This window comes from Protopterus annectens, chromosome 12.part0 (assembly GCF_019279795.1).
Source record: "Protopterus annectens isolate FY-2018-M chromosome 12.part0, PAN1.0, whole genome shotgun sequence".
NCBI lineage: Eukaryota > Metazoa > Chordata > Ceratodontiformes > Protopteridae > Protopterus > Protopterus annectens.
Window position 1 is genome coordinate 361,084,443 of NC_056746.1, and position 13,910 is coordinate 361,098,352.

General features: G+C 41.3%; 1 protein-coding gene across 5 annotated transcripts in view; it reads left to right on the forward strand.

Moving 5' to 3' along the window:
- Positions 1-13,910, forward strand: part of NPRL3 (NPR3 like, GATOR1 complex subunit) — a 1,033,612-nt gene that overhangs the window by 821,267 nt on the left and 198,435 nt on the right. For all 5 annotated transcript variants that reach the window (XM_044089441.1, XM_044089439.1, XM_044089442.1 and 2 more), the window contains one exon: positions 12,078-12,267. In XM_044089441.1, the coding sequence (XP_043945376.1) occupies positions 12,078-12,267 (190 nt within the window). The remainder of the gene's footprint in view (positions 1-12,077; positions 12,268-13,910) is intronic.

Consider the following 13,910-nt stretch of genomic DNA (forward strand, 5'->3'; position numbering starts at 1 on the left):
CCTTGACATTTTCAGTTCTCTGCTTTGCCCTTTGGCCACTCTACTGCCCCAAGGATCTTCACCAAATACCTTGCTCCTTTGATTGCTTTCTGCTGGCTAAGGGGGATACAGATCTTTCCCTGTCTGGATGAACTGCTTTTTCAAGCCTTCTCTCAAGAGCTCTTACTTCAGCATCTACACTTTACCATTTCTGTCTCGCAAAACCTTGGGTCTACAGTAAATTTCCAGAAGTCTTTCCTGACTCCTTCTCAGGGGGTTTACTATTGAAATTGCGAACATCACTCGGTCGACTGTCGTATGGTCGAACGCATAAGGTCGGGAACACAGATGTCGAAGACATTATAATCAATCGAGGAACGATTTTAACATGGGTCGAGGTAGGTGTACAGTTTTATTCCCTACTACAACCATCTTCCCTACCTCGACCCATGTTAAAACCATTCCTCGATTGATTATAATGTCTTCGACATCTGTGTTTCCGACCTTCTGCGTTCGACCATACGACAGTCGACCAAGTGATGTTCGCAATTTCAATAGTAAACCTTCTCAGGATCATGTTTTTCTGGGTTGCACGATCCAGTGCTGGTATCCCTGCCTTCTCCCAAGGCCTTAAATATCATTGTTTTATTTCAATCCCTTCAATTCACTTCTAGTAACAGCCAGAGAATTTCTGAAGGCTCTGGGTTACATGGCTTCCACCATTCCTATACTATCTCTAGCCAAGCTCCACATAAGAAGGCTTCAGTGGTTTCTAAAGTCAGTTTTACTTTAACATTCTCATCCTTTAGATTTTCTAGTCCCTCTGCTTCCATGCCTCAAGCTAGAACTTCAGTGGATTCATCAGTTGTCCCTTAACCCAGGGTTTCCTTTTCAACCTCCAATCCCCCTCACTGGAATTTTTCAAGGATGCCTCAGACAGGGGATGGGGTGGCCTCCTTTGACCCTCTGAAGGTACAGAGCCTTTGTTCAATTTGACAAAAGCAAGACCACATCATTATCAAAGAGAGAGAGCTGTTCTGCTGGCTTTTCAGGCTTTTCATTCTGTTTTTCTTCCAGGGCACCTCAAGATTCTCACAGACAATACCATAGTGATGTGGTATGTCAAAAAGCAAGAGGGTTCCATGTCTCCTATGCAGGCTAGCCCTTCAAGTTTGGGAGATAGCTATCCAGTATCAGGTGATCCTTCAGGCAGTTTACATTCCCTCAGATCAGAACATAGTGGCAGCTTCTCTGAGTAGGTCCATAACACTATCCCACAAGTGGATGCTTCACAGGGATGTGTTTCTGGACATTGTTCACCAGTAGGGTACTCCTCAAGTAGATTTATTTGCCTCTCCCTTTTGGATCAGGCAGCATTGGTTCCCTCTTCTTCTGCATCTTGTCAAGGGCAGTCATCACAAGTTACCTCACACAGTGGACCTACTCACACAAGACAAGGGATCCCTCATCCATCCCCACCTTTCCACACTTCAGCTGACATTGTGGGTTATAGGGTTTTGATCCCTTACAGACAGCTTTTTTCTGAGGACATGCTTTGGGACTTGCAGGAAGCCAGGAAACCCACTACTAGGAAATCTTACTTATCCAAATGGAAGATGTTTTCTGTTTGGTGTCTTTCTCATAACCTCATTGACTGTGGATGTTCCTTTGGTTCTCTCTTATTTGTGTGAATTGCTTAATGCTGGGTTGGCCTAGTCTTATGTTAAGACCCACTTAATCCACAGGCCAAACAGTTTATTAAAGGCATCTTTCACATTAGGCCTCACAGGAAGCCTGCCCCTCCTTCCTGGGATCTTAATTTTGTTGTAGAAAAATTGACCCAGGCTCTTTTTGAGCCTGCTGTTTCAGCTTCCTTACAACATTGTTCTTGGAAGACTGTTCTTTTGGCCCTTACGTCTGCCAGACAGGTGTCTAAGCTGCAAGCCCTTATGGCTGTTCCCCCCTTTTTAGTTTTCCATAAGGACAGGATGTCCCTTCCTACTAATCCTCCTTTTATGACCAAGTTGGTTAATGAGTTGTCTCTTAATCAGCATCTTCATTCACTCACTTATTTCCCTTCTTTGCAGTCTGCTAGTGAGAAGGTTTTACACACCTTGGATTTGCATAGACAACTCTGTTATTATTTGGATAAGACTAAAGCTTTTTGTAAATCTGATTTGTTTCTTTTCATCCTACATCTTTAGGTATGGTTGTTTCCAAGCAAACCATTTCTTGGATATCTAAAGCCATTTCTTTTAGCTATTCTTTTCATGGGAAGAGCCTTCCTTCTTCTAGTAAGACTCATTCCACTAGAGCTGTGGCTTCTTCTTGTGCTTTTTTCAAGGGTCTGTATACTAATTTTATTCTTGAGGCAGCAACCTGGACTTCTATGCCTTTACTAAGCACTGTAAGTTGGATGTGATTTCTAGGGCCCAGCTGGCTTTACCAGGGCCATTCTTCATGGCTTCCTAGAGGGCTCTGCTGGCCCTTCCTTCTCCCAATCTTCTTCCTGAGCTTTAGCACTCTCCCTGTTGTAAAGAATACTGCAACAGTGACATGGAAGGACATAGTACAGTTGTGTCAAATTTACCATAACAGTAGATGTCCTTCTCTTCACTATTTTAGTATTCACAACCTCCCTCCTCTCCCTGGTCCTTTTTCCTTCTGGATGTGTTTAACAGTTTTCATCCTTGGACTGTCATTCCTCCTGCGGCTTTTCAGTTCTGCATATGGTATGTCCAGATGTCACCTTTATGCCCTACGCCATGTGTAGGGAACATAAGTGTGACGTATGGCGTACCCCTTATAACCAAGAGGCTTCGGTATACTGACCATATGTCGGGCTGCCCTTGGCAGGGAATCCCTATTGTAAAGAATATTGCAACAGTGAAGAGAAGGATATCTACTGTTATGGTAAGATTTTACACAGCTGTATTATCACATTTAACAACAAATCATCCTTTGTTCAACATGACTTTCCTTTGTTACCCTTTTGTTCTATTGCCATAATTTAATTTTTTCCTAAATGACTATAAACTTTGTCTGCATCAGTTCCAGCATATAGATTGTAAATCATAGGAAGGCAAGTGGTTGACCTGTAGTTAATAGGATGGTTTGTAGGTTCACTCTTAAGGAGGAGGAGTATTTGTCTTATTAACCTGGCTGGTGTTTGTAAATAGTTGTTCCTCAGGAGTAAATTTTTAGCCAGAAGCTAGGTAATTTATCTAGGCCTGAGATTTTTCAGTTAGGAGCTTTTCTTAATTTTGTTTCAGTTTCTCTGGCCATTACTTCATCCCATTTCATATCCTGTACATTTGAACACCTTACTGTTTCTTTTAAAATTTCTATCCATTCAGCATATTTGTTATGTTCCACTGGGTCTTCATAAATATTTCTCCAAAATGTGTATTTCTTTTTTTGGTGGTATTTCTGTTCATTTTGCTTTGTTTCCCAGTTCTCTGTAAAGCTATTCAGGTTATCAGTGATTTGTTTATTTTATACTCTTCCTTTACGTTCATATGCATATGTTCATCGTGTTACACTGCTGCAGTCATTACACTTGGGTTATCCTGCCGTCAGGTGGTTCCCCAGTCGGCCTGAGTTCCAAAGTCTTGGTCCGTTGTCTGTTGCTGCCGCCTCTTCCCTGACGTCAGTGCGACAGGGGTATATAAGATGCAGCCGACGCCATTTTCTTCAGTCGTTCTTGCCACACGCTGCCCGAAGCAAAAGCAGTTCGCAAGTGCCAGTCGGCCGTCTCCTGAGATTTTCATTCTGAATCCAGAACCGAAGTCATCTACAAAGCTAAGTACCCCATTGGGGAAACTTTTTCTTGCCTCAGTCCGATGTCAGTAAAAGTTAATAACTGTATTTCTTGTGAGAAGCAAATACCTCATAAGGATTTCCATTTTTATTGTATCCCATGCCTAGGCCCAGACCATGACGTCACTGGTTGTTGGTTTTGTGCTAGGTTTAACAAGCGCACTATTAAACGTTGGTTTGATTTTGCCCGACATTATTTTGGTAGAAAATTCAATTATACCATGCCGTCGGAACTTCCGACAACCAGAATACATAAAAAGCACAAAGACAAGGATAAGCATCCGAGGCCCAAAACTGACGACGAAGCCTCTTCTAGGCCAGTTGCCGGTTCTCCGGTTTTCAACGAGGCGCCTTTGCAGCCCCTGACGACCGCTTCTGTAGAACCACAGGCCGCCTCTGACTCCCACATGGAGATGGCTGGGCCTTCGGACGCACAGGTTATTCAGCCTACCGAAACTAACCCTTCAGAGGGATCCGGAGTAGCTGAGCTACCTGCAGCTTCAGAGGGTGTTTTCAGACCTACTCAGTTAAGCATTAAACCCTCTGCTAAGTCTAAACTTCCTTTAAAAACAAAGAAACAAATACAGCATTCTCCAGGACAGGCCTACATGCCTAAGAAACAAATGCTCAAAATGGCCGAAGACCTAATCACTCTGATCAGGGGGTCCCATCCCCCTCCTGATAAAAGCCCTAGACAGGATGCAGACTATGACTCATCCGACCAGGTGTCCATCTCTTCAGATTCATCCTCAGACCTAGGGTATTCTTTACCCCTTTATGAGGATTCTGATGCTGAGGAGTCAATTCCATCAGCCTCTCCGCCTGAGGACTACTCCTTTGGGGGAAACCTTACATACCATGAGGGAACATTTCCATTGGGAAGGCCAGGATTACTCAGAGTCCAAGAAAAGGCTCAGAGACTTCCTTTTATTCCCTCAACACAGACCCCTTGCTATTCCGCCAGTGTTAGATATTGTGGATGATGTGTATACTGAATCCAGCTTAAATCCTGATTCCTTACCTCCAGCCCCAGTTAAACCTGACAGATACTACAGAGTCCCTGACTCACACAAATTTCTGTATAAAAGCCCTGTTGCTGACCCTGAAACTATTTTTCAGGGACCCAAAGGGGTGAAGGCCTCATCAGCCAAGAATCCAGTTCCCTCTGACAGAGATTCCAGAGCATTAGATAGATGGGGAAAGAAAGTATATACGTCTGCAACTTTAGCAATGAGAGCCTTAAATTGCCAGTTTCACATGCTAAAATATCAGCAATTTTTACTGTCTCAGTTGAAACAAAAAATGCTTCCAGATTCAGATCCTCCTAATTTTAAAGAAATGCAGGATTTATTGCATGCAGCTGAACAAGTGGGAAAACATACTTTGCAATGTGGTTTTGATTCTTTAGAGGCCTTCTGTAGAGCAGCAGTTACAGGCTCTGTCATTAGAAGACATTCTTGGTTAAAAGAACATACGTTACCAGATCATATTAAAGCAAAATTACTGGATGCACCTTTACAGCAGTATGTGTTATTTGGAGTTAAGGCAGAAGAGGCATTAAAGAAAATGGAGGATAAGGCAAAATCTATACAAACGGTGAAGGATTTCTTACATGTTCAGCCTCCTAGATTTAGCAGAAATTGGCCAACTAAGAATTGGTCCTTTCCAGTTACAGACAGACCTCAAAGGGGCAGATACAGATGTCCAAGAGGTAGAGGTCAACCACAAGGTCCTTACAGGCCACAACAATGGGTTGCATCAGGCCAGAAAGAAGGGGAAGACAGGCCCCAACCATATAAAAAGCAGTCCCAATGACTTCCCACTACAGCTTCCAAGCAACTCTCTCTTGGCAGCCCCCTTGGGAGGAAAACTGGCACTTTTCTATCACAATTGGCATATGATAACCAAAGACAAATGGGTTCTCGACATTGTATTTCAAGGTTATAGGTTCCACTTTCACACACTGCCAAGGTTAAAAGGAATGCCAAATCTGCCACCAAATCAATGGGCAGAGGCTCAAAACAAATTACAGCACTCATGGATATGAGAGCTATTCAAAAGGTACCACCACAGGAGCAAGGACAAGGATTTTACTCAAGACTCTTTCTGGTTCCCAGAAAGGACAAAGCCTGGAGGCCCACTCTGGATCTTTCTTCTCTAAACATTTACCTGGATGTTCCAAAATTCAAAATGTTGACACTACAGCAGCTTCTTTCCATGCTGGGCAAGAAAGCTTGGCTTGTGACCTTGGACCTCAAGGAGGCATACCTGCATGTCCCTATCAGACAAAACTGCAGAAGATGCCTCAGATTCATAGCTGGTTCAATGCACTATCAATTCTCTGCACTGCCCTTTGGCTTATCTGCTGCGCCCAGGGTCTTCACAAAGTGCCTGGCACCAGTAATTGCATTTTGCAGACAGAAAGGTATTCAAATTTATCCGTACCTGGACGACTGCCTGATTCAAGCAGGGAGCAAGGACATTCTTCTAAAGCATCTGGCGTTTGTAAAAAAGTTATTAAGTTGCCTGGGGTACACAGTAAACGAAAAGAAATCAAAACTAGTGCCCTCACAAGAGATAATATTCCTGGGTGCCAGCTTGAACACAACGGCCCAGATGGCTTATCTCACACCAGACAAGCAAGGACAACTGACTCAATACTTTCAATTGATGGCAACAAAGACCCCAACTCCCTGCAAGAAAAATTCTGCAGGCCTTGGATTACATGGCATTTTGCATACTACTAATTCCATATGCCAGACTGCATATGAGGAAACTACAATGGTACCTAAAGAATGTATGGTCTCAACACTGTCAAAGTTTGGAAACAGTTATACCACTAATTCCTTGCCTTCAACAGGAGTTTCAATGGTGGGCTCAAGCTTGTCACCTCAACAAGGGACAGCCTTTTACTCAACCCACAGCCAGGCAAATACTGACAACAGATGCATCGGATTACGCCTGGGGAGCACACATGGCAGGCAAATGTATTCAGGGCAAGTGGCCCACAGAACAAAGGCATCTTCACATCAATCAAAAAGAGATGCTAGCTGTACAAAATGCCCTTATAGCTTTCAAGGACCTGCTGCATTCAGGACAACTACTACTAAAGACAGACAACACCACAGTTATGTGGTACATAAACAAGCAAGGGGGTACTCACTCCTACCCCCTCTGCAGACAAGCCATGACCTTGTGGAACACAGCTCTAAGCTATCAAGTTCATCTGCAAGCACAATTTCTGCCAGGAGAGAAAAACACACTGGCAGACGACTTAAGCAGAAACATCATGGTTCCCCATGAATGGGAATTGAATCCACAAATATTCAGAATAACACAGAAATGGTGGAGCTCGGACATAGATCTGTTTGCATCCCCAATGAACTGCCAGCTACAGAAATTCTGCACAAGGAGTTACCATCCACAAGCATGGAAAGTGGATGCCCTCTCATTCAGCTGGAAAAACCTACAAGTATACGCTTTCCCATCACTACCACTCCAGCCAAAGGTACTCATAAAAGCCAGGCAAGAAAAGCCAAAGATGATCCTGATTACACCAGACTGGCCACGCCAGCACTGGTACCCAATCTTAAAGAACCTAGCACAAGGACCACCCTGGATTTTGCCTCAAATACCACATCTGCTGACTCAGCACAACAATCAGATACTACACAGCCAGCTAAAGACCTTAAACCTAGCTGCATGGAAGATTCCTTATTCAAGCAAGCAATGCCTCTCTCCAAAGGATGTTATGGATGTCATTCTGGAGGTCAGAAGGCCTAGTACCAAGAAAGCCTATTCGGAAAAATGGAAGAGATTCTGTGCCTGGAACCAAGCACACAGCCTTGACCCTCTTGTCCCAAACATTCCTCAGATACTACAATATTTAACTGAGATGCTGGACAAAGGCCTCTCCTTCTCATCCATCAAGATCCATGCCTCTGCCATCTCTGCTCATTACAACACGGATCCACCAATTTTCTCCAATCCTTTGCTAAGACAGTACCTCAGAGGGGCTAAAAACATAAGACTGCCCCATAGAGCACCTACTCCAATTTGGGACCTCAACTTTGTTTTGGAAAAATTAACTTTACCTCCTTTTGAGCCAGCTAACACAGCAGAATTAAAATATATCTCTTGGAAAACTGCTCTGCTCCTGGCAATAACATCAGCAGGAAGAGTTTCAGAATTACAGGCACTAATGGCAGTGGAACCTTTCCTCATTTTCCACCAGGACAGGGTGTCTTTAAGAACTAACCCTATGTTTATGCCAAAGGTGGTATCCAGTGTGGCTCCAAACCAAACTATTCACTTGCCAACTTTTTATCGAAAACCACAGAGTAAAGGGGAGAGACTACTGCATTATTTGAACATTCACAGGCAGTTACGCTTCTACTTGGACAAAACCAAAGCTTTCAGAAAATCTGAGCAATTATTAGTAGCATATTCTGCAGGAGCACAGGGAAAAGCCATTTCAAAACAGACTATTTCAAAATAGATAGGACATTGTATACGTTTCTGCTATACACACCATAGGAAACCTGTACCTAGCAGCATTAGATCTCACTCCACCAGGGCAACAGCCACTTCAACTGCCCACCTCAGAGGAGTACCTACCAAGGATATTTTGGAAGCAGCAACTTGGAGTTCTGTACATACCTTCACCAAGCATCACCATCTGCCTCTATACTCTAAATCCAGATCTGGCTTCGCCACTGCAGTGCTGCAGGGCCTTATAGCCACCCCTAATGCCTTATAGAACCAGCCACCCTACCTCAGCTTTGGGATTCTACCCAAGTGTAATGACTGCAGCAGTGTACACAATGAACATAGTACAGTTTTGTACCTACTATAAATGTAGATGTTCAAGTGTATACACTGCTGCAGTCTAGGTTACCCTCCCTCCTTCCCCTCTTACTTGCTGGTACGTACCTATGTCTTCTACCCTTTACTACCTGTGGGGAGTATTTGCTGGTAGCTGAAAGTTGTTGTTTGCTTTTCTTATGTATGTTTTATTAGCAATTTGAATTGCCTACCTATTTGGGGGCACCTGACATCTGGGGCAAGAAAAACTGAAGAAAATGGCATCGACTGCATCTTATATACCCCTGTCGCACTGACAACCGACGCTGGACCAAGACTTTGGAACTCAGGCCGACTGGGGCACCGCCTGACGGCAGGATAACCTAAGTGTAATGACTGCAGCAGTGTATACACTCGAACATCTGCATTTATGGTAGGTACAAAACTGTACTATCTTCTTAGATTTTTTTTTGCCTGTACTGATGTCCTTAATTTATTATTGCTCTGATACTGTGCATTGCTTTAATCATGTCTAGTATTCTAAGTATTTTTTTAGATCTGTTCCCCTTCTATACTCTTCTAACAGTGAAGCTTCTTGTCTTAATTGCTTTAAAGTTTTCTCAAGTCAATGTTGCCATAATGACATTGTATTTATTACCTTCCTTTCTCTTATTGCTCTGCATTTTCCTGGTAAGACTTTATCTGTTATTAATTCAGCTGCACAATAATATATCATATTTACTTCTGTTATATCAATGTAAGTTTCTATTAATAGTTCTAGTTACTGTGTTCATCTACCATTTTGGGTCTTGTTTACTTCCTGTAATCTATTTATTTCATTTGATTTTAATTTGTCTATCCATCTCTTTTCATATTTACTTCTATTATATCAATGTAAGTTTCTATTAATAGTCCTAGTTACTGTGTTCATCTACCATTTTGGGTCTTGTTTACTTCCTGTAATCTATTTATTTCATTTGATTTTAATTTGTCTATCCATCTTTTTTAAATCAAGCAACTCTTCTCTTCGGTCATTTTCTTCTAAATTGAGGGTGTGTTCTTTGCTGTCCGTTTCCTGTGAGCACTCTACTGAAAGTTCCAGAATGCCTTTCTGTGACATTTCTTCATCTACATCCTACGTTTTCCATTGCTCCTTCATATGGGAACTCATTAGCCCATCACTGCACAGCATTGCCTGCGTCAGAGTTACGACTGTTTTCTGCCTCTTCCCTTGCCGTACAACTCCAACTGAACTTTTGTACTGCTTTTCTACTGAAGACTCCAGAACATTTTCATTATATGGCAAATGATCAGATACCTCCTGTTCCACCCATTTCTCCTTAATTTGGAAACTTATTATACCAACATGTTGTGTCATTTCCCGAGTTGGATTTTCTATATTAAATAGATTAAATTTCTCTATTAAGTCTTTTGCTTAGCAGGTAATCCATAACTTCAGTTATTATTTCTTTAATCTCTCCATTACTAATCCTCTTTTCTACTCCCCCCCCCCCTTTTTTTTCTTATTTTTTGTATTGTGAATTTTTCCACATCCTGCTGCTTCTCTTCAAATATCTTTGGTGCTGCTTTTTTGTATTGATTAGTTTGGTTTTCTCCTTCACATAGATATTGCACCATATCAAATCTCTTTCTCGTTCCCATATCCATATTTTTTCTTCAGATATGTCCTGCTCCACCTGTTTCTCCTTAATTTGGACTTTCTGTACTAAATCGTTTACTTCACAGGTATTCCATAATTTTGTTTTTTTATTTAACTTCTACCATACTAATCTTCTGTTCTACATTTCTATTTCTTTTTCAGATGTCTCCAGCTCCACCTGTTTCTCCTTAGTTTGGACACTCTACTCTAAATGCTTCACTTTACAGTTTTTCTTGTGCAAGTATTTTTCTTCCCACAAATTTCTCTCTCAGTCTTTCTGAATATCTTCTATCTAGAAATTCTGAGCTTCTTGCATAATATTAACAGTACATATTTTCTTCCTCAGTAGCCCACAGTATCATTTTATAGCTCTGTTTTTACCAATCAGTTTTTGTGTTTTTTTTTTCTTTTGTGGACTACTGATTTCTTCTACAACAGGGGCCACCCCCCCCCCCCCACGAGCCTAGCCTAACCCCATTGTACGAATGTTTCCATGTCTTGAGGATCTACACTGTCATTTTTTTCCATTCCTGGCACCAGTGCTCATACCAGGATTGGGCACTTTTTTATCCTGCGACTTGTGCACTCAGCTGTCTTTTTATTTTTTAACCTACCTCTCTCCATGGTATATGTTATATAAAATGCAGTTTATATATCAGTGTCATTTTGGTGAGATTTTGTGAAAACGGGAACCCTCCCCATGCGATGGTACTCACCAAGACTTGAGGATGAATTCATTTCCAGCCATGCTACTCTCCTTTTCTTGCCGATTTCATCATCTCTCCATTCAGACCCCTTGTAGCCAGTATGAATATTAAGATGATTTTCATATATTGCAGCAGACATAGTACTGAAATCCAGAAACCAGAATTAATTTCCAAGACTAGACATTTTCTTTTGTGGGCTTGACCACTACACTGTATTTCCAGGTGGGCAAGTCCTCTGTAGCTGGGGTAACAATAATTACATTCCTTGCTCACATGGCTAGGCATAGAATTTTAATTTCCACATGCCTGTTCTTCAGATTCAAATGTTTCCCCAATGTAACAGGCATTGTTTTGTCTGACTGTAGTGCAATGTGTTCTTTGCTAAGTACTTAAGACTGGAGTTGTTTCTTTCTTATCTTCCAAGTTGTAATCTAAACCTGCCCCATTACTGAAGGTGGTGCTTTGATTAGGGATTGACTGGCTAATAATTCAGTAGTGAGTAAAAGATGGACCTCATTGCTGTAGTCCTATCTGGCAGGCTACGCTATAGTCAGAGTGCAGAAACATTGAAAAATATTGGAGAATGAGTGCTGGGGAGTAGCCGGAGGCAGTACATATGGTATGAGAAAGAGACATAGACTGCTGCCACTGTTTAAGACTTCAAAACAGACGTAGCTCTTAAGGAAGAATGATTCTGGGACTTTTAGATATATATATATATATATATATATATATATATATATATATATATATATATATATATATATATAAAATGTACCAATTTTATACTTGAGTTGCATTTGTTTCATATGAAAATAAAGGAACAGATTCTCGATTGTAAGTCTCATCAGTAGTCATTGTTTGATCACTGCCGCAGTAGCCTTAAGTTATATGGGATATGTTGCCAAGGATCACTGGGCAGCTTCCAAAGCTTTACGGCACATTCCATACTCCCTGACCACTTTCTTAGACATGGGAAGAAGGATAAAATCAGTGGTTTGGGTACAGCAGTGATCTGTTCAAACATCTACTGTTATTGTAAGTTTACATACACAACTGTGCTTTATGACCCACCATATTGAGAATTGCCTGTCTCACTGTTTCTACAGGCCCAGCTCATTCAGATGGTTATTTGGATGCTACAGCACCGGCTTCTTATCCAGCTGCATACCTACGTCTGTCTAATGGTGCCACCCTCTGAGGAGGACTCCCACTGCAAAGATAATGATCAGCCCTTTGCAACCAGGGTTAGTGGAAGAAGCCTGAGCACGCCAAATGCCCTCACCTTTGGGTCTCCAAGTAAGTAGTGTGTCAGTGTCAGAATTTGTTCTGTGGAACTTTTATTTCCGAGTTCTTCTCAAGTTTCCTGAAATAATTTTTATCAGTCCTTTGCCATGTTCTTTGATACATCTCATACCTTTTTTCCTGAAGGGGACTTTACTGTATGAGTTGGCGATAGAATAGAAAAAAAAGTCACAAAGCTTTGCTCAGTAATCAGCAACAATCAACTTGAAGTCTAGTAAATTATGATTTCCTTAACACAGATAACCCATACCCCTTAAATTGTTGTTAGGTACCTAGTATATCATCTAACCCCCCTACATTTGTTACATTGGCTGCACGGTGGACAGAAGTCTAAGAATTGAACTTTTTTCCCGGAAGCATTTTTGTTTATTTCCACACCCAGAAAGAAATGAATACACACAGTCCAGGGCATATAACAGCCCTGAAATAAGCAAGTGTATTGACAAATATGAAAATCATAATACGATGAAACACTTCAAAACAGTTTGTCACCACCACTTTGTAACATACATAAAAAAAAGAAATAGAAGACCTGAACATAAGTCACAGATTACTAATTAAGAAAACAAGTCCCTTAACCTTCATGTCCTGCATTTATATCAGAAATGGGCCATTTTCTTTCATATAATTCCACCCCCCCCCCAAAAAAAAAAAAAAAACTGTAGCATAATGATATTATTTACCATTACTGACTGGGAATCAGTAGCATGGCTTAAACTATTTCCAGATTTGCAAACAGCTCTAACACATTCCTCCCTCACTGCACCAAACCAGTACAGTCTAAGATAAACCTACATTTGTGCTTTTCTATCTTTTATCATCCTCCAAAAAACAAATTCCTCCAGTAACATACATACATCTACCTAAAAATAGTACTTCCACTCCATCTCGCCAAACAGTTCGGCTCCTCTTCACCCACGTCTCTCCTTGACCATGCTATTAGGATTTTTCCCAAAAACATTGAACATGTAATTCATATAACAATAATTTCACAACATTCCACCCTACCATAGTTAACCTTTTCCACACAGGTGTCCTCAATGTCAAGTGAGCCTTGTCGGCCTGTTACTGACTTAGTCACTCTATGAAAAACATCCACTACCACCATATTTCCCCCATCTTCTGCTTTGTCCAATAAACTGGTGCTGTATCCATTTTTATTCTAACCAACACTTCTGTCTACTCACTCCTCTTCTCCCAGCAGCCCTATCTCTGCTGTAGATTCTTTCCACCTACAAATTCTCCTGTCCTTCAACAAATTTGTCAAAATTCTGCTTTGTCACTCTTGAGTTAACTTCATACACCTCTTGATTCTATAACATATGTCCCAACTGTTCCTGATTTGAACTCAAAATATTGCCTTGGCCCTCCTAATTCCTCCTACAACTGGCAATTTTGGAAGAAAAGTTGGTGGATTACACTTAAATAATGACAGCAATTAGAGTTATAGACCTTTACTTCAGAAAATGTAATTTGTACTCTCTTATTCTATCAAGTTCTGAAATTAATTGCACTGATATTTTAAAAATCATTTGTCCCTGATTCTTGAGGTAAGAAGTTGAGAGCTGCTACACCTGTCTCCTGTATATCCCCATACAAATATTCCACACTTATTGCCATCATCTCTGCTGTACCTT